Source organism: Heptranchias perlo, chromosome 4, assembly GCF_035084215.1.
Source record: "Heptranchias perlo isolate sHepPer1 chromosome 4, sHepPer1.hap1, whole genome shotgun sequence".
NCBI lineage: Eukaryota > Metazoa > Chordata > Chondrichthyes > Hexanchiformes > Hexanchidae > Heptranchias > Heptranchias perlo.
Genome location: NC_090328.1, coordinates 135587753 through 135612236, shown reverse-complemented (window position 1 = coordinate 135612236; position 24484 = coordinate 135587753). Strand labels below are relative to the sequence as shown.

The window sequence follows — 24484 nt, the reverse complement described above, 5'->3', positions numbered from 1 at the left end:
CGCCATCCACGCCGTCCACCTCTGACACGTGGAGCTCCACAACAGAGTGCTGTGACACATCCACCTGTACAGCAGGAGGGAGAGCAACGGCAGAGAGAGATGCGTCGCAGAGGGCACTACCCTTGCCACAGGGTCCACAGACCGAGGCTCAGCTTCCTGGACCTCTCTGAGCAGCAGTGCACACGGAGGCTCAGAGTCACTCGACATGTAGTCGTGGACATCTGCAGCCCCTTTCATGCCGAGCTGCTCCTGGCTGGCTCGAGCACCATCTTCTTACCTGTCGCTGTCAAAGTCACCACTGCCCTCAACAACCTCTCCTCCGCATCCTTCTAGGGTGCAACCGGGGACATTGCCGATGTCTCTCAGTCGTCTGCACAAAAGAGCCCTGCAAATGCACCTACAACCACTCTGCAGTGACACAATGGGTGGCATCAGTTGTGGGTCCTCAGTGATCCTCAGGAGAGGGCATTATTGCACAAACCACACAGGATTCGCGAAGACGTAGCAGTAGTGGTGCCAATATAATATGTAATGTGAGTTGGTCAGAAATTCAATATAAGTAACACCCATGACAAACCCTCAGACACCCTTGTGCATCCCCTTCATGCTCACGACACGTTTGCCTTACGCTGCCTACTGCACATATGTGATGCATGCCCTGTGGCTGCAGCACAGGTGGTGGCAGGTTGAGTGAGGCTGGCCGTGAGGGAGATGCACGAGAGGGTGAGTATGGGATAGAGCCATGAGATTGTATGAGGATTGGGTTGAGTGGTAGTGGCGGGATGAGTACTGGCGAGGTGAGTAGGTGCAGGTAAGATGATGAGGTTTGAGTGGGTATGAGGGGTGATGTGACAGAGTTGTGTTGGCAGTGCAGAAGGAGATGTGGGGTGGGGGCAGTGATGTGGCAGACGGAGTGTAGGGGAAAGACTACGTGTACTCACTTTGGCTGACCTACTGAGGTCATTGGAGCGCCGCCTGCACTGTATGCAGGTGGGCGATATGTTGGTTGCGCTGGTGACCTCCTCTGCCACCTCGAGCCAGGCCTTCCTGGTGGCAGAGGCAGGCCGCTTCCTCCCGCACGCCGGGAGGAAGATCTCTGTCCTCCCCCTCCTCCTCACCCCATGTATTGATACCTGGAGTGAGGCATCATTAAACTGGGAGCAGCCTTCCCCCTGGGCTGCTCCATGCTGTAATTTTTGCTATTTGTTGCAGCATCTGTCAGTGGAGGACTGCCCCTTTAAATAGAGCGCCTCCAGCTGACAGATCTTACTGTGCATGCGCAGCCCGCCCGACGCGCAGATCAGCAGTGGGGAACCCGGAGGAGCAGGTAAGTGGATCCAATTAGTGGATTGGATCCTACAATCGCGCGGGAAACTGACTAATTTCACCGGGCGCGTTACCCACGCGCCCGATAGCCCCCCCGCCGAGAACCCGCAGCCCTGCTAACATTGGGCCCAACGTTTCAGGTCAAAGATCTTTTGTAAGGACTGGAAGATGTTAAAAGAGTTAAAGTTTTTAAGCAAATACAGAGCCAGGGAAAGGGGGGGGGAGGGAGGAAAGAACAAAAGGGAAGGTCTGTGATTGAGTAGAGGGCAGGAGTGATTAAATGGCAAAAGGGATGATGGTACAAGGCATGGAGGCTGATAATGGGACAGGTTAAGAAACAAAAGATGGGTCTGGAGTAGCTGTGAATGGCAACAGCAGAACCATAACCAGCACTTGCTGTCCAAAAAAATGGGAGCAGCGATTCTGATCTGAAGTTATTGAAATCAGTGTTGAGTCCAGAAGATTGTAAAGTGCCTAAACAAAAAGATGAGGTGCTGTTCCTCAAGCTTTCGCTGAGCTTCATTAGAACAGTATAACAGGCAGAGGACAGAGAGGTCAGAGTGGGAGTGGGACAGGGAATTAAAATGGCAAGCGACCGGCAGGTCAGGGTCACGGTTGCGGACAGAGTGGAGGAAGGAGTGCTTGGTACCCTGGACAGTGGGGAGGTGGTGACGGGGCAGGAGTTGCATCTCCTGTGCTCGCACGGGAAGGGGCCGTGGGGAAGAGAACGAGTGTTGGGGGTGATGGAAGAGCGGACCTGGGTGTCGGGGATGGAGTGGTCCCTTCAGAATGCTGAAAGGGAAGGGGAATGTGTTTGGTGGTGGGATCGTGCTGGAGATAGTGGAAATGGCAGAGGATGATACATTGAATGTGGAGGCTGGTGGGGTGGAAGGTGAGGACAAGGGGGACCCTATCGTGGTGCTGGGAGGGAGGGGAAGGGGTGAAGGCAGAAGTACGGGAAATAAGACGGACACGGTCGAGGGCCCTGTCAACTACAGTGGAGGGGAATCCTCGGTTGAGGAAATAGGAAGACAAATAGGAAACACTGGTGTGGAAGGTGGTATCATCAGAACAGATGCAACGGAGACGGAGAAACTGGGAGACGGGAATAGAGTCCTTACAGGAAGCAGGGTGGGAGGAAGTGTAATCAAGGTAGCTGTGGGAGTCAGTGGGCTTATAGTAGATATTGGTTGACAGCCTATCCCCAGAAATGGAGATAGAGAAGTTGAGGAAAGGAAGGGAAGAGCCAGAGATGGACCATGTGAAGATGAGGGAAGGTTGGAAATTGGAAGCAAAGTTGATGAAGCTTTCCAGTTCGGGGCGAGAGCAGGAAGCAGCACCGATACAGTCATTAATGTACTGGAAAAAGGAGGTGAGGGAGGACCTGAGTAGGACTGGAACAAGGAATGTTCCACATATCCTACAAAAAGGCAGGCATAGCTAGGACCCATACGGGTTCCCATAGCGACACCTTTTATTTGGAGGAAGTGAGTGGAGTCAAAGGAGAAGTTGTTCAACGTAAGTAAAAGTTCAGCCAGGCGGAGGAGGGTGGTGATGGATGGGGACTGGTTGGACCTCCACTCAAGTAAGAAGCGGAGGACCCGCAGCCCGTCCTGGAGGGGGATGGAGGTGTAGAGGGACTGGACGTCCATGGTGAAAAGGAGACAGTTAGGGCTGGGGAATTGGAAACTCAAACTGGCGGAGGGCGTCAGAAGAGTCATGGTTGTAGGTCTGAAGAGACTGGACAAGGGAAGAAAAAGAGTCGATGTAGGAGGAAATAAGTTCGGTGGGCAAGAACAGGCTGAAACGATGGGTCTCCCAGGGCAGTCCTGTTTGTGGATCTTGGGAAGGAGGTAGAAGCGGGCTGTACAGGGTTGGGGCACGATGAGGTTGGAGGCCGTTGGGGGGGGGGCGGGGGGAAGATCGCCAGAGAAGATAAGGTCAGTGATGGTTTGGGAAATTTTGGCTTGATGTTCGGCGGTGGGATCATGGTCCGGGGGAGGTAGGAGGAAGTGTCGGAGAGTTGCCCTTCAACCTCCACAAGATAGAGGTCTGTTCAACACACAACAGTGCTGCCCTTGTCAGGAGGTTTAATGACAATATCAGGGTTGGACCTGAGAGAAAGGAGTGCTGCAAGTTCAGAGGGAGGTTAGAGTGAGTGAGGGGAGCAGAGACATTGAGACGACCAGTGTCACGCTGGCAGTTCGCAATGAAAAGATCAAGAGAGGGTAAGAGGCCAGAGGGAGGGGTCCAAGTGGAATGAGAATTCTGAAGGTAGGAGAAAGGGTCCGCTGTGCAGGGGGAAGACTCCTAGCCAAAGAAGTGGGCGCGGAGGCGAAGGCGACGGAGACAGAAGAGCTCAGCATTGTGTCTAGTTTCTTTGAAGTGATTAGACTAGGGGTGTGCATTGTAGAGACAGCTCATTGTTTGAGATACTGGAAATGGGGAAGCTGCCCATCTCATATTGATGAGGCTGAATACCTGGCCATTGTCCCATGTCGTTAACAAAATCAACATATTGATGAGGGAACATTTAACCCATCTCCTCCTAACGAGGTTGAATGTCTTCCCATTGTCCCAGCAAGTCGATGTCAGCCTGATGCCGGCAAGTGAGATCCTTTTGTCATGCTGATGGACTACTGACTGCCTCACTATCTGGACTGAGATGGATAGTCAGCTGATCACAGGACTTCCTGCTAAACAGTGTATAAGACACAGTTCAACCAAGAATCTTTGTAGGGATCCCTCAAGAGGCAGCAGACCAGTTGTTAGGACAGACGTATTGGCAGGAGCCCAACACCCATGTCGGAAGCAGGAAAGAAGTCTGCAAAAGGCAGGATCCGCGGGATCCAAGAGGATGGGGGCCATGAGGATCGCGAAAGGTCAAGATGTGAGTCCTACCCAGAATGGAAGCAGGTAATATACCTCCAGTTTCCATCCTGTAAACTGCTGCTTACTCTGCGTATTAAACTGTTCTTCATAATAAAGTACGCGCCAGCGTAACCAATTGGGGTTGACACAAATCTTTTGGAACCGGGAAGTGGGTAGCGGAGCAGGGGCTCCCCAAGACTGAATAATAGTTCTGTATTATGAGCGTGACATTTATTATAAGCTTTCTTTTTCTGTTTTATTTTAATCTTTATATCTTTACTCATCCAGGGAGCTCTAGCTTTGGATGCCCTTTGTTTCCCCCCTCATGGGAATGTGTCTGGTCTGTACCTGAACTATTTCCCCTTTGAAGGTCTCCCATTACTCATTTACTATGTTATCTGGCGACGTTTGATTACAATCCACCTGGGCCAGGTCCCCTTTCAACTCCCTGAAATGAGCCCTCCTCCAGATGAATATTTTCATGCTTGATTGTTCCTCATCCTTTTCCATAACTACTCCAAACCTAATGATACTGTGATCACTGTTCCCCAAATGCTCCCCCACAGAAAGATGCTCCACTTGCCCCACTTCATTCCCCAGAACCAGATCCAGCACTGCTTTCTTCCTTGTTGGCTGGAAACATACTGATCAATAAAGTTCTCTTGTAACACATTTCAGCAATTCCTCCCCCTCTTTGCCCTTTACACTGTTATTTTCCCAGTCTATTAGAATAATTGCCATCCCCCATTAACACTACTCTAATGTTCTTGCACCTTTCTGAAATTTGTCTGCAAATTTGCTCCTCTATCTCCTTCCAACTATGTGGTGGTCTATAGTCTACAAACAGCAGAATAGAAAAAAAGGAACAACAGAGGAGCTAATCAAATAGATTCTGTCTTTGAACCCTCAAGTACATCATCCCTTTCTAGTGCTGTAACAGAATCTTTGAACAATACTGCCATCTCCCCTTTTTTCCTTCCCTATTTCTCCTGAATACTTTATAGCCAGGAATATTAAGTACCTAATCCTCCCCTTGGTTGAACCACTATATCATACTCCCATGTGGTAATGTGCCTGCAACTCACCAACCTTATTTATCACGCTCTGTACATTTCTGCATGTGCACTTCAAATCCATCTTAGTCTGCCTCGCATTTCCCCTCTATCTGATCCTTCCTGTTTCTGAACTACTCTTTATTATAATACTCTTTGTCTATCCCAGTCCTCTGTGCACCTTATTTCTCCTCTCTAATGCTTCATCTGGTGCCCTTCCCCCCCGCTCCAAACAATTTAGTTTAAACCCTCCCCAACAGCACTAGTTGTCATCTCTGCAAGGACATTGGTCCCAGCTCTGTTGAGGTACAACCTGTCCATCTATGTACAGGTCCCTCCTGCTCCAAAACTGGCCCCAATGCCCCAGGAAACTGAAGCCCTCGATCCTGCACCATTTTTCCAGCCACTGCTTTGTCTTACTGTTCCTATACTCACTAACACATGGCACTGGGAGTATTCCAGAGAGATTACCACCTTGGAGGTCCTGCTCTTTAACTTCCTCCCTAGTTCCTGGAACTTGGACTGCAAGACCTCAACCCTTTTCCTTCCTATGTCATTGGTTCCAACATAGACCATGACTTCTGGCTGTTTCCCTTCCTCTTGCAGAATGTTCTGCACATATTCCATGATATTCTTTACCCTGGCACTAGGGAGGCAACACATCGGTGGTTGCAGAAACGCCTGCCTATCTCCCCGACCATTGAATCCTCTATGACTACTTCATTTCAACACTTCACTGTGCCCCCCTGTGGAGTCCTTTGCCCCATGGTGTCATGCTCTAGACTGCACTCCTTTGAGATGTAGTCACCCTCAACAGTATTCGGCACTGAAAACCGGTTTGTGAGTACCACATTCCTGCAGGATTGCTGCACTGCCTGCCTCTTCCTACCCTGCCAGATGGCCACCCATCTACTATCGTGAACACTCTGTGGCTGAGGAGTGACCATCTCCTGCAACACACAATCGAGGAAACTTACAGCCTCCTGTTTGCCCTGCAGTGACACCAGCTGCTCAAGTTCAGAAACCCTGAGTTCGAGCAGCCGGAGGCACCGCCTGCACACATGGTAGTCCAGGACACATGAAGCGTCCTGGAGTTCCCACATGGCACAGGAAGTACAGGGAACGGGTCTCAGCTGTCCAATAATTTTACTTAAAATGGGGCTTTACTATATGAGTTAGCTCCTATAAAAGCTACAAATTATTATTGGAATACTTCACCTGAAGTTTTACTAATCAAATATCCAAACTTTCTTTAAGTATACTTGCCTTCCACCGTGTTTCGGAAACTATCGGTTGAATTGGAGTAGAAAGGTGGTGTGTCGTAAGAGGATATGTCTAAACATTGTGCTACATCCTGGGCATCAGGTAGACGCTGCACCATCGGTCTAGCAACATTCCCACCTGGATTCCGCCGAATAGGGCCACCCTCAGTGCCTGGATGAATCAACAGTACGGAGAAGTTAGGGCAGGTTCCCTCTTTATTGCAGCATGGAAGAATCATTACTACTAAACAAAGGTTAAGATTGTAAATAGTGCGTTTGGTAGCTGATCAAGGCTGACTGATTCCTGCAATTTTTTCCCACCCATTTTGATCAAATATTGCAAAACATGGAGACGAGAAACAAAATAAACAAATTATTCATTAAAAATGTGCAATGTAGTCTTGTTAAAAAAAAAGTTTACTGGAATGAACATTTTATTTGGTAGCAATAGGTTGCTTGATTTGAGACAACAGCATAAGGTTTCAATAGTTATTTTCAGGAGAGATGTCTGCACCATGTTTATATAAAAAATATACTGCAGTGACACAGCCTTACTATTTATTCACTGTTCACATTTCCCTATATACCTTTAATATGTAAATATCTCCAAGGGCACATTCATACTATAGCCAGAGTATTGGTGTGAAGCAACTTCTCTTTGCACCAACAATGCAGTTATAGAGTAAATGAAGCTTGAATCTTGTAATAGGGCCAGAAAGAAGCAAAGTGATTGATGCTAAATTTAGCATTGGTGGGAAGCAGTTTGGCTTTGCATGCCATGCATTTTTCAAAAAATGAATTACAACATCTTTGAATTAATATAATTGATATCTTGTACTACAAGTATAGCAATAAACCAATTCCTTTAGTCAAGGCTGGTCCCCACATGGTTGTCTTGAGGTGAAATGGTCTGATCCTTACATCAGCAAATTCCCAGTTTATCCAGCATAAGCAAGCATGTATACCAATGATTGATTCCAGAATAGAATATTAAAGATGGAGACTCCAGGAGAATGTAACCAAACATAAAAGGTTAAAATAGATAGGACGTTGTTGAAGGAAAAGCATAAATCTTGTAAAAACCAAGAACAATTAAGAATATACTATTAAAATTAAAGTTGTCCAGAGCAAAACTAGGGAGTTTACTGGACAAAAGATTAAGCTAAAAGGATACAAAAAATCCAAAATTCCTGGGCCTCGGTGTGCACTACAGGAATGTATGTTGGGCAGTGAGGGGCTTAGTTCTGACCAGTCTCTGCCCCTTTTATGCACATTGAGAAATTCCAGCCGGTGGGGGCTGGTGCTTCATGTGCCCCCATCCCGTGCTAATGCAAGGAGACGACAGGCTTTATGATGTCACCCAGCATGAAATTCCACTTTCTTTGCACCTAATGCAAAGTACACCTTGACAATCGCCAATTTGTTGGATTTACGCCATTATTTGTCCCACAGCCGCTTGGACTGAAAAATAATGCGTCGGTGACCGGGTATTGATATGATTTATGGCCCTCACATGACCCTCAGCCAGGGAAGCCGACAAAGGGACCATTAGAGCTGTGAGCCTCACCCGAGCAGGCTGGACATTGCTCTCAAAAGTTTTCTTTTTCTAATTCTCTCGGTTTTGACAGGCTTTCCTGCCAGTTTTGCCATCTAGAGTCCTATTAGTATCTAAAGGCAATTAATTTCAGGAATCCCACCTCTTTCTACATATTAGGAAGGCAAAAGCATTTCCCTATTCTAGAGTCATGAAGAGGGTGTAAGGCTAAACCCGGCAATGACAGGTCAGTCAGCTTAACCTCGGTGGTGGGGAAACTTTTAGAGACAGTAATCCTGTTCAGAATTAACAGTCACTTGGATGAGTGTGGATTGATCAGGGAAAGCCAGCATGGATTTATTAAAGGCAAATCGTACTTAACTAACCTGAGAGTTTTTTGATAAGGTAGATGAGGGCAATGGTGTATATGGACTTTCAAAAGGCGTTTGATAAAATGCCGTATGGTAGGCTTGTCAGCAAGATTGCAGCCCACAGAATAAAGGGGGCAGTAGCAGCATAGATACAAAATTGGCTAAGTTACAGGAAACAGAGTAGTGGTGAACGATTGTTTTTTGGACTGGAGGGAGATGTACAGTGGTGTTCCCCAGGGGTCTGTGCTGGGACCACTGCTTTTCTTGATATATATTAATGACTTGGACTTGGGTGTACAGGGCACAATTTCAAAATATGCAGATGACAAAACTTGGAAGGGTAGTAAACAGTGAGGAAGATAGTGATAGACTTCAAGAGGATAGAGACAGGCTGGTGGCATGGGCAGACACGTGGCAGATGAAATTTAACTCAGAAAAATGCAAGGTGATGCATTTCCGTAGGAAAAATGAGCAGAGGCAATATAATCTAGAGGGCACAATTCAAAAAGGGGTAAAGGAACAGAGATCTGAGGGTATATGTACACAAATCGTTGAAGGTGGCAGGGCAGGTTGAGAAAGCAGTTAAAAAAGCATACGGGATCCAGGGCTTTATAAATAGAGGTATAGAGTACAAAAGTAAGGAAGTCATGATGAACCTTTATAAAACACTGGTTCAGCCACAGCTTGAGTACTGTGAGCAGTTCTGTGCACCTCACTTTAGGAAAGATGTGAAAGCCTTAGAGAAGGTGCAGAAGAGATTTACTAGAACGATTCCAGGGATGAGGGACTTCTGTTACATGAATAGACTGGAGAGGCTGGGGTTGTTCTCCTTGGAACAGAGAAGGTTGCAAGGAGATTTGATAGAGGTGTTCAAAATCATAAAGGGTCTAGATAGAGAGAAACTGTTTCCATTGGCGGAAAGGTCAAGAACCAGAGGGCACAGATTTAAGGTGATTGACAAAAGAACCAAAAGGTGTTTTGAGGAAAAACTTTTTTTTTTAAAAACAGTGAGTGGTTAGGATCTGGAATGGACTGCCCGAGGGGGTGGTGGAGACAGATTCAATCATGGCCTTCAAAATGGAACTGGATAAGTACTTGAAAGGAAAAAAATTGCAGGGCTATGGGGATAGGGCAGGGGAGTGGGACTAGCTGGATTGCTCATGCATAGAGCCAGCATGGATTCGATGGGCCGAATGGCCTCCTTCCGTGCTGTAACCTTTCTATGATTCTAATGAAATGACCTGGAGGAGGAGCAGATGCATTGCTAGGTTTTCTATGACTGGAGATTGAACCGGTCTCATTATTACCTCTCCCAAGAGAGCGTACAGAGAACTAATGACCTGAAACAGTTGTCTACCTCCTGCAGGGCCTCTTTAGTAAAAAAAAAATAGTAAAATTGGCCGTGGACAGGCTGAAGCAAAAAAGGGCCATTTGCCCCAATTAGTCTATGCTCCACACAAGCCTCCTCCCACCCCTCTTCATCTAATCCCATCAGCATAACCTTCTATTCCTTTCTGCTTCATGTATTTATCTAGTGTCCCCTTAAATGTATCTATGCTATTTGCCTCAACTACACGGTAACAAGTTCCACATTCTAACCACTCTGGGTAAAGAAGTTTCTCTCCAATTCCCTATTGGATTTATTAGTGACTCTTATAATTATGGCCCCTAGTTTTGGTCTCTCCCACAAGTGGAAATATCAGGGGTCAAATTGGTTAACTCCCTAAAACGGACACGGGGATTGCGGTGCACGATTAACCCACACCCAATCGTTGAGATACAGGCAGTACGTAACATTCGTGCAGCCTTCTGTTTTACATGATTGCTGCATGTAACCAGCCCTACCTGCGCTGTTGAGGGGCTGCTCACCAACAGGGGGCTGAGATATCACAACTAGTACCACTTAAAAGCAGCCTGCACCTCTTAAGGAGGAGGTGCACTGTGGCTGTAGGAAGTGGTGGAAGTCAATGGTGAATGCAATATTATGAAGCATGGTGAACTCTGGAATTTTTAACAAGCAACAATTTGGCTGCTCAAAGTTTGCGGGACTCTTATATTTTCAAAATACGGGTTTGAAAGGTCAGAAATCGCATACATAAAACAGATGTAGGTCCCATTTTTATGTTTATAAACTGTTGAGTTCCTTCAAAATATTGAATACAGGTTGCTCACAACTACATCCCACATCCTCCAATCTGTACGCCAGACCCCACAAAACTGCTGATTTGAGTTTGTACCGGGCCTGCAAGACAGCATGCACCAAGGTTCTCTGAAGATGCACTAGAGGTGTAAGAGGTGGACAGAAGGAGGGACATCCTACATCCGCAGGGGGACAAGGCCTCCAGACATATGCTCCTGAGGCAGTAGGGGATGAGGTCAATGCCAGGAGCATAGTACCACGAACACGGATGCAGTGCAGGAAGAGGTGCGATGATTTCACACGAGTGGTCAAGGTGTGCGAGTTCAACTGTCAAGTGGCAGCTCTATCAACTGCACCATTAGCCGCATCCACTGCTCCACGCACTACACCCCCCAAAATCCTTTCAATCTGTACTCAACTCTTCCAATCAGATGTTTTACCTCACCCTCACACATTACCACCATTGCACGCCCTATACCCACAACTCACAGGTCACACACTAGCAGCTATTCCACCATGACAGCCACATCACCCAAACATCTTGCTTTCTTGCAAGAGAAGGTGGCACATAACAGAAGGCAGCTAGTGGCAGAGGTTCCATGGAAAATGAACCTGCTGTCCTCTCTCAGGATGACAGCATTCCTGTCTCAACCCTGCCACTCTGCCAGTGCCCTTCTTGTTGCCTGTCAGCTAGCCAGCCCACTCCCTGTAGAGTATTGAAACTTTATTATAGGAACATGAGTAGGCCATTTAGCCCCTCAAGTCTGTTCTGCCATTCAATGAGATCATGGCTGATCTGTGACCGAACTCCATATACCCGCCATAGCCCCATATCCCTTAATACCTCTGGTTAACTAAAATCTATCAATCTCAGATTTAAAATTAACAATTGAGCTAGCATCAACTGCCGTTTGCAGAAGAGTTTTCCAAACTTCTACCACCCTTTGTGTGTAGAAGTGTTTCCTAACTTCACTCCTGAAAATCCTGGCTTAATTTTTAGGCTATGTCCCCACATCTTAGTATTCAAGTATAGGAGACCGCCACAAAGACATACAAATGCATCAGCAGACAGAAGCAATAATCCAGCAACTAACCTGTAACTCCTGCATGATCCCTTTAAACAGCACTGGTGGTGGTGGGGGGCGGGGGGGTCCTCCATGCTGTTGAAGACATGTTCAGCTGTGCGAGGTTAAGACAGGTTGGCTGGAGTGTACAGTTCCAAAATTGCATCTGTCCCAGCGTTGCACACTTCTATGATCTATCACATAATCTCCCTACTTACATGCTGCTGGCATTTGTTAAGTGCGCATGCGCAAACGCCTTTACCAATATGGCGTCCTACGCACATCACGCTGGAAGTGCATGCTTATCTCGGACATCATTTTCGGACCTCAGGCATCCACGCAGCACCTACATGGCCCAATTTAACCCCCATCTTCTCTACGTCTACCCTATCAAACCCTTTCATAATCCTAAAGGCCTCTATCTGGTCACCCTTTGGGCCTGTTTTCTGCTGAAAACAGCCCCAGCCTGTTCAATCTTTCTTGATAGGTATGACCTCCCAGTTCTGGTTTTGTCATAATTTGACTTATCTCTCAGTTCTGGTATCATTATAATTTGGCTACATTAAAGCCACTAGGGGGGAAAAAGTGTCAATCAATTCTGGGCTTAATTTGAAGAAGCTATAGTTAGCAAGCAACCGCACCAGAGGTGTGGTTCAAAATAAGGACTATAAAAACAACCATGTTGAGGAAGCTCTGCCTCACTGCTTCTTCCAGATTACTTCCTGCACAGCTGCCTTGATTGCGAGGGAAAACCTGTTCAGTACTACAATCCCCGCAAACATTGAGATATTGAGGACCTTGGCAAGCCTGAGCCAACCACGAGTATACGAAAAACCTTTGTTGAGGAATTAGAATGTGATGGGCCTTTGTTTTCTAATAAGGGCCTCCACTTCACAAGTCAAGGTTTTTGTTATAGACGTTAAAACAATTCTAAATCGTGCATGAACTGAAGACAGTTTAATTCTAATGCAGTGTTTTTCTGGTATGTAATGATTATTTTCTTTATAAAGCCATGGTTTTTGACTGGAGTTTATTAGGAACAAGAGCCCACTAAATTACATATATTTCAATCATGTGGGGTTGAAGAGATATTTCCCCAAATTAAAGAATAACATCACATTGCACCTTTTGTCCCTACTCCTCGTCAGTGGAATTGAAGACTACAGCAGCCCTCAATTTGTATGGCTCTGGTTTCTTCTAGTCAGGCAGTGGAAACCTCTAACATCAGTCAAGGAACTGCGAGGACCTGTATTCAACAGGTGACCGATGCCCTCTTCCGCAGGGCATCCGACTTCATTAATAATTACAAGTGCTCGACACAGCAGAGACAGGCCCATCAATTTCTACAGGATTGCTGGCTTCTCCAGGGAGAAGGGTGCTATCAATGGGACCTATGTGCACCTGACGACTCCATTCGAGGAACTGGTCACCTTCACGAATAGGAAAGGGAGCACTTGATGCCCAACTGAGATCCTGCATGTTAACTCAGAGCATTGAGGAGGGACTTAACATCTTTGTCTTTCCTCACTTCACCATCCATGACTTATTCAGCAAAGAAGGACAAGGAGGCAGATGGATCCTGGGGCACAAAATGTTGTGATTTTTTCTTCAAATCATCCTGCGACATTTCTGTGGAAAAAGGGATATGCAGACACTAAATGTGACTCTTTATAGTTAATAACTATAAAGTTGATTTAATGCGATTTCAGAAGTTGCAGCTCACTTACCTGCCAGTGCCACGTCTGTGTCATGGCATCTCTTAGCTTTTTATAGTGTCATGTGGTTGGTCTGTGGGGTAAACCATTGGCTGTGCCATGCATAAGCTCCCTGATGTCATTGACCTCACTACAGCGTAGGTGGATTGACATTCCAGCAAATTGCTGCCAAACAGGTACTTTCAGCAAATTCAGGCCCATTATAAATTTCATATATATTCAAAAATCATGGTTTTAGGTCAGAATTTTTGAGCATAGTTCTCAAAAGTGAAAGACATGAGTGTAGTTCTCTCATCACTAAAAGCCCAAGGAGTAGAGTGAACTTTCCATAAGAAGCAACTTTTATCAGTTGGGGGAAAAAAAAGGGTCATGCACTTTGTCCAGGTGTAATATTTATTTCATGGTATCCTCTTAGAGGGCAAAGTTTTCTAGTTTCTAATCTGATAAAAAAATATTCAAACTTTATTTCATATAATTTTCCCTTCATTATATTCTTAAAGTGGTTACCATTGCATATAGTTCCTAGGGTATCATAGTCTTCCAAACTTTCACATAGATTGCGCCACTGGGAAAAGACAGAGTTAGGACTTAGGAGAGTAGGGTCAAAATTGCTTCTGGCTCCCATTAGGTCATCCCTGCAGATGTCACAGGTGTTTCCTCCAGTGGCAAAATTCCAGTATGGGAGTGCAAACGTGGGGTCCTGCAGCATCACCTACATTTAATGAGATAAACAGTAATTTGGTATATGTGATACAGATGTATTAATCTAAACTTTGATTAGATAATACAAGATGCATTTACAAGACATTAAAGTTACCAGTGGGTAGTTTTCGTATTGATTTTCCAGTGAGTTTACTTGGTAAGTCCAAATTAAACTGGGCACCCAAACAATCTTTAAAGGTCTACCAGAGCAAATTTTAATCCACTTCAATTTTTATTTATTATTTTAAAGCTAGTGTTGTGACTAGTTCAAAACAAAGCAACCCTCATCACTGCAAGAGTTATTATTTTATTTTTGCAACAGTTCACATGGACACAACTGAATTCATGCCCTCAATGGAGCAGTTATGTAATATGCTAAATCAAACTATCTGGTGGAAAAGAGTTCTACAGTTTTCTTTGTCTGCTGCTGGACCATATGGTCCTTGCAGGTATTAATCTTAGTGTCCAAAATAAAAAAAATCTTCAGAACTGCTGGTTATACTTTTAAGACCTAACCATCTTATCCAGATTAGTTCAACTGTCATATCTTAAAATCACTCATGACTAAGTCCAAACTTCCCTTATCTTAGAGAATTTCAACTACCCCCAAATAAACTGGCAAGAGGTAGGGAAAGGGGAAAGTAGAATGGAGTTTTTAAAAACGTGTACAGGATTCCTTTCTTACCCAGTATGCGAGAAGCCCAGAGAGGAATCACTGCTGATTCTAGTAATGAGAAATGAACCAGACCAGATATGAGAAGCAAGCATAGGGGAACATCTAGGCAATAGCAATACTAACATAAGGTTTAAAATAATGATTGAGAAAGACATAAGATAAAGACCAAAGTAATAGATTGGAAAAAAAAAGCAAACTATGGAGGGTATGAGAATGGAACGAGGGAAGGTAAACTGGATAAAGATTGACAAAAGAGAGGTAGAACAGCAGTGGGAAATATTTAAAACAGTGATTAACAGAGTTCGGGAGAAATATATTCCTCTAAAAAAACCAAGAACAAACCAGCCAATAATGAAACACCATGGATGAATAAAGAGAGAAGGATAAAATTGAAATAAAAGGACAAGGCATACTCTAAGTACACAGACAATAAAGAGGATGACAAGAAGATACAAAGAGGTTGTGAAAGAAGTCAATAAAACTGGGAAAGCAAAGAGGAACTACAAAATTAAATTATCAAGGAATCTAAAAAGAAATAATAAAGTTTTCTGCAGACACGTAAATAACAAAAGAAAAATCAGGATAGAGCCACTAAGGGATGCACAAGATGAACTCCCAGGTAATGATAGCAAAATGGCAGAAATATAGTTACTTTGCCCCAGTATTTACCAGGGAGACTAATAAGGAGGGCATAACATTAGAAGATATATAAAAAAAAGACATTTAAGATAGAAGGGGGGGGGGGAAGAGGATTTAGAGAGGATAAAACCATGGATTTCATCCACACATTAAGTTAGGGAAAAGATAGCAGAGGATATATAAAATATTTCAAAAAATCATTAGAAACAGGAATTGTGAAAGGGAAATAGTGTTTGACTAATTTATTAAAGTTCTTTGAGGAAGTAACAAGCAATGTGGATAAAGGGATCCTGTGGATGTGGTGTACTTGGATTTCCAGAAGGCTTTTGACCAGGTGCCACAAAGGCTACTATACAAAATAAGAGCTCATAGTGTAGGGGTAACATGTTAGCATGGATAAAGGATTGATTAGCTACCATGAAACAGAGAGTAGGCATAAATGGGTCATTTTCAGGTTGGCAAGATGTAACGAGTGGAGTGCCACAGGGATCAGTGCTTGGGCCTATTTACAATCTATATCAATGAAGAGACCGAATGTATGGTTGCTAAATTTGCTGATGACACAAAGGTAGGCAGGAAAGTAAATTGTGAAGAGGACATAAGGAGTCTGCAAAGGGATTATAGATAGGTTCAGTGAGTGGGCAAAAATTTGGCAGATGGAGTATAATGTGGGAAAATGTAAACTTGTCCACTTTGGCAGAAGGAATTGAAAAGCAGTATATTATTTAAATGGAGAGAGATTGCAGAACTCAGATACAGATGGATCTGAGCATCCTAGTACATGAATCACAAAGTTAGTATGCAGGTACAGCAAGTGATTAGGAAGGCAAATGGAATGTTGTCATTTATTGCAAGGGGAATGGAATATAAAAGTAGAGATGTTTTGTTACAGTTGTACAAGGTATTGGTGAGACCACATCTAGAATAGTGTGTGCAGTTTTGGTCTCCTTATTTAAGAAAGGAGACAATTGCTTTAGAGGCGGTTCAGAGAAAGTTCACTCGACTGATTCCTGGGATGAGGGGGTTATCTTATGAGGAAAGGTTGGACAAATTGGGCCCAATTTTACCAGGCCTGCGGGTTTCCGGCGGGTTGGGTTTCGGGAGCGTGGTCAACACGCTCAGTGAAATTAGTGGGTTGCCCGCGCAATCGTAGCAGGCAACACACTAATTGGATCCACTTACCTGCTCTACCGGGCTCCGCGGTGCTGGTCTGCGAGTCGGGCGGGCTGCGCATGCGCAGTACGATCTGTCAGCTGGAGGCTCTCTAGTTAAAGGGGCAGTCCTCCACTGACAGATGCTGCAACCAATAGAACAAATTACAGCATGGAGCAGCCCAGGGGGAAGGCTGCTCCCAGTTTAATGATGCCTCACCCCAGGTATCACCAGATGGGGTGAGGAGGAGGGGGAGGACAGAGATCTTCCACCCGGCGGGCGGGAGGAAGCGGCCTGCCTCTGCCACCAAGGCCTGGCTCGAGGTGGCAGAGGAGGTCACCTGCACCACCAACATATCGCCCACCTGCATACGGTGCAGGAGGCGCTCCAATGACCGCAGTAGGTCAGCCACAGTGAGAACACGTAGTCTTTCCCCTACACTCCGTCTGCCACAACACTGCCCCCACCCCACATCTCCTTCGGCACCGCCAACACTACTCTGTCACATCACCCCTCATACCCACTCAAACCCCATCCTCATCTTACCTGCACCTACTCACCTCGCGAGTACTCACCCCGCCACTAACACGCAACCCAATCCTCATACAATCTCATGGCTCTATCCCATACTCACCCTCTCGTGCATCTCCCTCACGGCCAGCCTCACTCAACCTGCCACCACCTGTGCTGCAGCCACAGGGCATGCATCACATATGTGCAGTAGGCAGCGTAAGGCAAACACGTCGTGAGCATGAAGGGGCTGCACAAGGGTGTTTGAGGGTTTGTCATGGGTGTCACCTATATTGAATTTCAGAACAACTCACATCACACATTGTATTGGCACCACCACTGCCATGTCTCCGCGAATCCTGTCTGTTTTGTGCAATGATGCCTGCTCCTGGGTATCACTATGAGGACCCACCACTGATGCCACCCATTGTGTCACTGCAGAGTAGGTGCAGGTGTATTTGCAGGGCTCTTCCGCGCAGACGACTGAGACACATCGGCGGTGTACGCGGCTGCACCCTGGAAGGATGCGGAGGAGAAGTTGTGGAGGGCAGTGGTGACTTTGACAGCGACAGCTCAGCATGAAAGAGGCAGCAGATGTCCACGACTACATGTAGAGTGAATCTGCGCCTCCGTGTGCACTGCTGCTCAGAGAGGTCCGGGGAGCTGCGCCTCGGTCTGTGGACCCTGTGGCGAGGGTAGTGCCCTCTGCGACGCATATCTCTCTGCGGTAGCCCTCCCTCCTGCTGTACAGGTGGATGTATCACAGCACTCTGTTGTGGAGCTCCACGTGTCGGAGGTGGACGGCGTGGATGGCGATGTTGTGCCGAGGAGGTCATGACTGCAGCTACGGCGGCCCCCATCCGCAATATGTACATCTGAGGGGGTCCGCAAGGTAGCCACATGTCTCCCGACCCCGGGGTGAGTGTGCAGGTTGGTGACTTTGAACGTCAGGAGGGGGGTGGTGGAGGCCACACTTTGTCCCAAGTGAGAGAGCGGCCTCCTGCAATGGGTGAGGGTCCCCCCCACCTGTCAAATGGACCTTTGCAGCTGCCACAGGCTGACGGCTGCAACACGTCCAGTTCAACGAGGACTGTTTCCCCCAGTGTGTGAAACAGTCCCACGTTTCTCCAAAATCACACACAGTCCCTTAATCAGGTCAGTTAATGACCTGAACAAGCAAAATAAATACACTTAAGTGGCATCCTGCTGGCTTTAATTGCCTGCGGGATTCCCACCAGCGGGGGCTGCGCACGCACCCCCGCACGTCATCGGGGAACCCGGAAGTGAGCGGGATCGTGATCATGGCGCGATCCGGTCACGTGCCTGGATATCGGGATTTTCGGGGCCCCCCGCTGGAAACGCACACGTAAAATCGAGCCCATTGAGTCTGTATACACTGGAGTTTAGAAGAATGAGGTGATCTTATTGAAACATACAAGATCCTGAGGGGACTAGGAATAGGTGCTGAGAGGATGTTTCTTCTTGTGGGAAAGACTAGGACTCAGGGCCACAGTTTAAAAATAAGAGGTCTCCCATTTAAGACGGAGATAAGAAGAATTTTTTCTCTCAGAGGGTCATGAGTCTGTGGAACTCCCTCAGAGAGCAGTGGAGGCAGGGTCATTGAATATTTTTAAGGCTGAGTTAGATAGATTCCTGATTAACAAGGGAGTCAAAGGTTATAGTAGGTAGACAGGAAAATAGGGTTGAGGTCACAATAAAATCAGCCATGATCTTATCAGATGGCAGAGCAGGCTCGAGCGGCCGTATAGCCTACTCCTGCTCCTGCTCTTAATTCGTATGTTTGTATGACAGCTAATGTTATTCCTACATATAAAAAAAGGAGCTCGAACAAGTCCAGGGAACTATAGACCCCTTAGCTTAACATCAGTGATAGGAAAGATAATGGAATCTTTACTAAAAATTGTAATAAAAAAAATCTAGAAAATGAAAATATAATAAAGTGTAGTCAGCACGGATTTCAGAAGGGAAAGTCAAGTCATGCTTGACCAACCTTATTGAATTCTTTGAAGTAGTAACAGAAAGAGTAGAAAAAGGTAATACAGTAGGTGTAATATATTTAGATTTTCAAGAGGCCTTCGATAAGTTATCGCATACCGTATGACTAAGGTCAGAGCATGTGGAGTCAGGGGACAGGTACCAGAATGAAGAGAGTAGGGGTTACGGGTAGCTACTCAGACTGGCAAAAGGTAGGAAATGGTGTTCCACAGGGATTGGTGCTGGGGCCACTGTTGTTCACAATTTACATTAATGATTTGAACTCAGAAGTACAATTTCAAAATTTGCAGACACCACCAAATTGGGGGGGTGGGGGGGGGGGTGTAGTGTAGTTTATACAAAAGGAAGAATGCGTCAAAATGCAAGATGCTATTAATAAACTTGCAGAATGGGCATGTAATTGGCAAATGAATTTCAATATAGATAAGTAAGGTGTTGCATTTTGGTAGGAAGAATATACTGCTTGGATAATAAGAGTCTAAATGGGCTAGAGGATCAAAGGGATCTCAGGGTACAGATACACAATCACTAAAAGTAGCGATGCAGGTTAATAAGGTCATAAAAAAGGCATACCAAGCACTGGAGTTCATCTCTAGAGGGATAGAATTGAAAAGCAGAGACATTATGTTAAACTTGTGAAGAACCTTGGTTAGATCACACTTGGAGTACTGTACACAGTTTTGGTCTCCATATTATAAAAAGGATAGAGAGGCACTGGAGAAGGTGCAAAAAAGATTCACAAGGATGATACCAGAACTGAGAGGATATACTTATCAGGAAGGTTGACAGGCTGTTGCTCTTTTCTCTAGAAAAGAGAAGGCCTGGGGGGGGGTGACCTGATAGAGGTCTTTAAGATAATAAAAGAGTTTCGATAGGGTAGACAGAAAAAATGAGTCCACTTGTGGGGGGGGGGGGGGAGATCCAAAAGTAGAGGTCATAAATAAGATCGTCACTAATAAATCCAATAGGGAATTCAGGAGAAACTTCTGAACATGAAGAATATGAAATCCACTGCCATGAGGAGTAGTTGAGGCAAATAACAGATGCACAGAAGTGTCATGAACCTGAACCCCTAGGTCCCTTTGGACATCCACTGTTCATAATATTTTACCATTTAGAAAGTATCCTGTTCTATCCTTTTTTGATCCAAAGTGGATGACCTCACATTTGTCTACATTAATTCCATTTGCCACAGTTTTGCCCATTCACCTAATCTATCAATACCGCTTTGTAATTTTATGTTTTCATCTATACTGCTTACAATACCACCAATCTTTGTGTCATCGGCAAACTTAGATATGAGACTTTCTATGCCTTCATCTAAGTCATTAATAAATATTGTGAATAATTGAGGCCCCAAGACAGATCCCTGCAGGACTCCACTAATCACATCCTGCCAATGTGAGTACCTTCCCATTATCCCTACTTTCTGTCGCCTTTCGCTCAGCCAACTTCCTAACCAAGTCCGTAATTTCCCCTCGATTCCATGGGCTTCTATCTTAGCTAACAGTCTCTTATGTGGGACCTTATCAAATGCCTTCTGGAAGTCCATATAAATAACATCCATTGACATTCCCCTGTCCACTACTTTAGTCACCTCTTCAAAAAAATTCAATCAGGTTTGTCAGGCACGACCTACCTAATGGTTTTAATGGGGACAAGGGCATCAAACGTGGAGGTGAGGGTGTGATTTGAGCAGATCGGTAGCTGCAGAAATGTCCCAGTGAATGCAGGGCCAAAGGCTAGGCAGTTGGTAATTTGAAAGTGCTGTTGTAAGTGACCTGGGGGAGAGTTTTTTCCAGGAACGAACACAGAAGGAAATGGGATTGGGAGGGGGAAGGGGAATGTGGATGGAGATGGCCTTATCAGTGATTAACACCACAGGAGATCGCAAGTTCGAGGGGGGTGGCCCTGAATGTGGGTAGGGGAGTTTATATGGAGGGAGAGATTAAGGGAGGATAGGAGGGCAGTAAACTCAGGAGAGAGAGCATGAGTTTAGATGGAGGTTGAAGTCACCGAGGATGAGACGTCGCTCACCGCAGAGGCTGAGGGAGGAAAGCAGCGAAGATATCTCCGTGAGAAACTTGGTGTTGTACTTGGGTGGGTGATCGAAAAATGAGGATTTTAAAAGGAGAAGGTGCCAGAGGAGTAGGGGGACAGACCAAGGTGTGATTTGGTGATAAGGGCCACACCACCACAGTGGTGGTCTGGGTGGGAGAGATAGCCAGGCGGGGAGGTTTCATTACATTTCTAATATACAAAAAGTGTGTACCTATCACGTTGAGGTACATTGGCCATTTAAGTATCAGCCCGCCGGCTTTAAGCAGGAACAGGACTTGTGCGTTTCTGTTGCACACCCGGGTTAAACCCGGAGGTGGGCGCGTTGGAGCCGGGATGCGGTCCCACTGAAGGACTCGACTATTTTTTACTACCCCACCTGTCCCCAGACCAGCTGTTATCGGTGGTTAAAATTACCCCCTTGGTCTGTCCCAAGAATAAGGAGAGCCCCCTCCCTCTACAAGTTAGCATACCGTTAATATACATACATATTAATATATACATACATATACACACATACATACAAAAAAAAAAGCAGCATTTTAAAAAGGTATTGAGAAACTAATTTTGCGTTTAGAAAGATTGCATAAAATTACAAGTTTAAGTGCCAACCCCCGGGCGGGTGAAGAGTGATGCCCTCACCTGCATGTCCCGCTCCAGCTGCAGCAGGTGGTAGCGGTGCCAGGTGAGGAAGGCGGGCCCCTCGTGGGAGAAGTCGATGCCGCCGCCGAAGGTGCGGCCGCCTCCCAGGTAGGTCTTGCTGACGGAGTAGTAGTGAGTCCAGACGAAGAGGTTGTAGATGGAGATGTTGTCGAACTGCGGGCTCCGGCCGTCGGGCCCGTACAGGTCGGCGAGGTGGCGGGTGGCCACCACCAGGTCGGGGTGAGGGGTGAGCTTGGCCAGGTGGAGGGCCCTCACCAGGCGCCTTTTCTCCTCGGGGCTGAGGCGGTGCACGTCCCGCCGGAGCAGGCGCGGGGCCGGCCGCCGGCAGTCGGGCCCGCTCCGGCCGTAGCGGCACAGGCCGCAGTTGTGGCCGCGGAAGTTGGCGGCGCAGCGGCAGCTGCGGTTGAAGAAGCGGAGCGGCCAGCGCTCGCGGTCGTCCAGGCCGTCGTGCGGGTACTGGGGGCCGTGCCGGGCCGGGTCCGCCGTCAGATCGGCGCAGGAGCCCCGGCCCAGGCTGGAGCCGCAGCGGTCGGTGGGGTCGGCGGTGAGGGGCGGGCAGCACTCCCCGCTCCGGAGCACCTCGAACCGCACGCACTCCCTGGGGAACTGTGCGTGGACGGTCGCCGTGCAGAGGACCCCGAGGATGGAGGACACGAGCCCCGCGGAATTCATAATTTTTAAAAAAAAACCGCCACTTAAACCGCCGGTTGGTGAAGAGGATTTGAAAACATTCAGCGGGAGCGGGTTTTTTTTTTTGACTAACGGTCCCAGCTAATCCCTTTCCAGCCGCCTGAAATCCTCTTAAATACCCAGTTAGCCCACAACAGGGTCTGCTGCTCATCTCGTGATCTCTTCTTCTGGTAAGTTTATCTTCTGCTTAATCATGAAAGGGACAATTGCCCAATGGTTTTTTCCCCCCGGCCGCCAAGCCACAGTTGCCGCTTGAAGCGTCTCATGGGTTTCCTCCCCCTGCCAACTTGGTTTGCGCGCCCTGAGGTGTGGGCGGAAGACACGAGTCTCGTGGGAAATAGGAGCCGAGAGTAGGTCGTTCGGTCCTGCTCCGCCGTTCAAAAGACAATCGTGGCTGATCGGCTAACCCAGTACCCTGTTCCCGCTTCCCCCCCCACCCCCCCCCCCGTATACCTTTAGCATTAAGAAATATATCTGTCTCCTTCTACAATGACGTGGACTCCACTGCTTTCTGTGGTAGAGAATTCCGCAGGTTCACCACCCTCTGAGTGAGGAAATTTCTCCTCATCTCGGTTCTAAATGGCATACCCCGTATCCTGAGACTGTGACCCCTGGTTATGGATTCCCTATCCATCGGGAACATCCTTCCTGCATCTAGTCTGTCTAGTCCTGCTGGAATTTTATATGTTTCAATGAGATCACCTCTCATTCTTCTAAACTCTCGTGAATATAGGCCTAGTCGACCCAATCTCTCCTCATACATCAGTCCTGCCATCCCAGGAATCAGTCTGGTAAACCTTCGTTGCACTCCCACCATGGCAAGGACATCCTTCCTCAGATAAGGAGACCAAAACTGCACACAAAACTCCAGATGTGGTCTCACCAAGGCCCTGTACAACTGTAGTAAGACATCCCTGTTCCTGTACTCAGATCCTCTTGTAATGAACGCCAACATACCATTCGCCTTCCTAACTGCTTGCTGCACCTGAATGCTCGCTTTCAGCGACTGGTGTACAAGGACACCCAGGTCTCTTTGCACCTCCCCTTTTCTCAATCTATCACCATTCAGATAATAATCTGCCTTTCTGTTTTTACAACCAAAATGGATAACCTCACATTTATCCACGTTATACTGCATCTGCCATGTTCTTGCCCACTCACCCAACTTGTCTAAATCACATTGGAGCCTCTTTGCATCCTCCTCACAGCTCACATTCCACCCCAGCTTTGTGTCGTCTGCAAACTTGGAAATGTTACATTCCGTTCCCTCATCCAAATCATTGATATATATTGTGAATAGCTGGGGCCCAAGCACGGATCCCTGCGGTACCCCACTAGTCACTGCCTGCCACCCGGAAAATGACCCATTTATTCCTACTCTCTGTTTCCTGTCTCAACCAATTCTCAATCCATGCCAGTGTATTCCCCCCCAATCCCATGTGCTTTAATTTTGCACACTAACCTCTTGTGTGGGACCTTATCAAAAGCCTTCTGAAATTCCAAGTACACCACATCTACTGGTTCTCCCCTATCAATACTAGTTACAGCCTCAAAAAACTCCAGTAGATTTGTTAAGCATGATTTCCCTTTCATAAACCCATGCTGACTTTGTCCAATCCCGTTAATGCCCTCCAAGTGTTCTGTTATCACATCCTTTATAATAGACTCTAGCATTTTCCCCACTACTGATGTTAGGCTAACTGGTCTGTAATTCCCTGTTTTTTCTCTCCCTCCTTTTTTAAATAGTGGGATTACATTTGCCACCCTCCAATCTGTAGGAACTGTTCCAGAGTCTATAGAATTTTGGAAGATGACCACCAATGCATCCACTATTTCCAGGACCAATTCCTTTAGTACTCTGGGATGTAGATTATCAGGCCCTGGGGATTTGTCAGCCTTTAGCCCCGTTAATTTCCCTAGCATTATTTTTTTTTTACTGATACTGATTTCTTTCAGTTCCTCCCTCACTAGACCCTTGGTTCCCAAACATTTCCAGGAGGTTATTTGTATCCTCCTTTGTGAAGACAGAACCAAAGTATGTGT

At 46.5% G+C, this 24484-nt stretch overlaps 1 protein-coding gene across 1 annotated transcript in view; it reads right to left on the bottom strand.

The window, feature by feature from the left end:
* Positions 1-22510, bottom strand: part of LOC137321290 (5,6-dihydroxyindole-2-carboxylic acid oxidase-like) — a 36263-nt gene extending 13753 nt beyond the window's left edge. The window contains exons 1-3 of the mRNA XM_067983656.1: positions 21731-22510; positions 13843-14047; positions 6516-6683 (exon numbers count right to left, since the gene is read on the bottom strand). Of these exons, the coding sequence (XP_067839757.1) occupies positions 6516-6683; positions 13843-14047; positions 21731-22423 (1066 nt within the window). The 5' untranslated portion in view covers positions 22424-22510. The remainder of the gene's footprint in view (positions 1-6515; positions 6684-13842; positions 14048-21730) is intronic.
* Positions 22511-24484: the final 1974 nt, after the last annotated feature.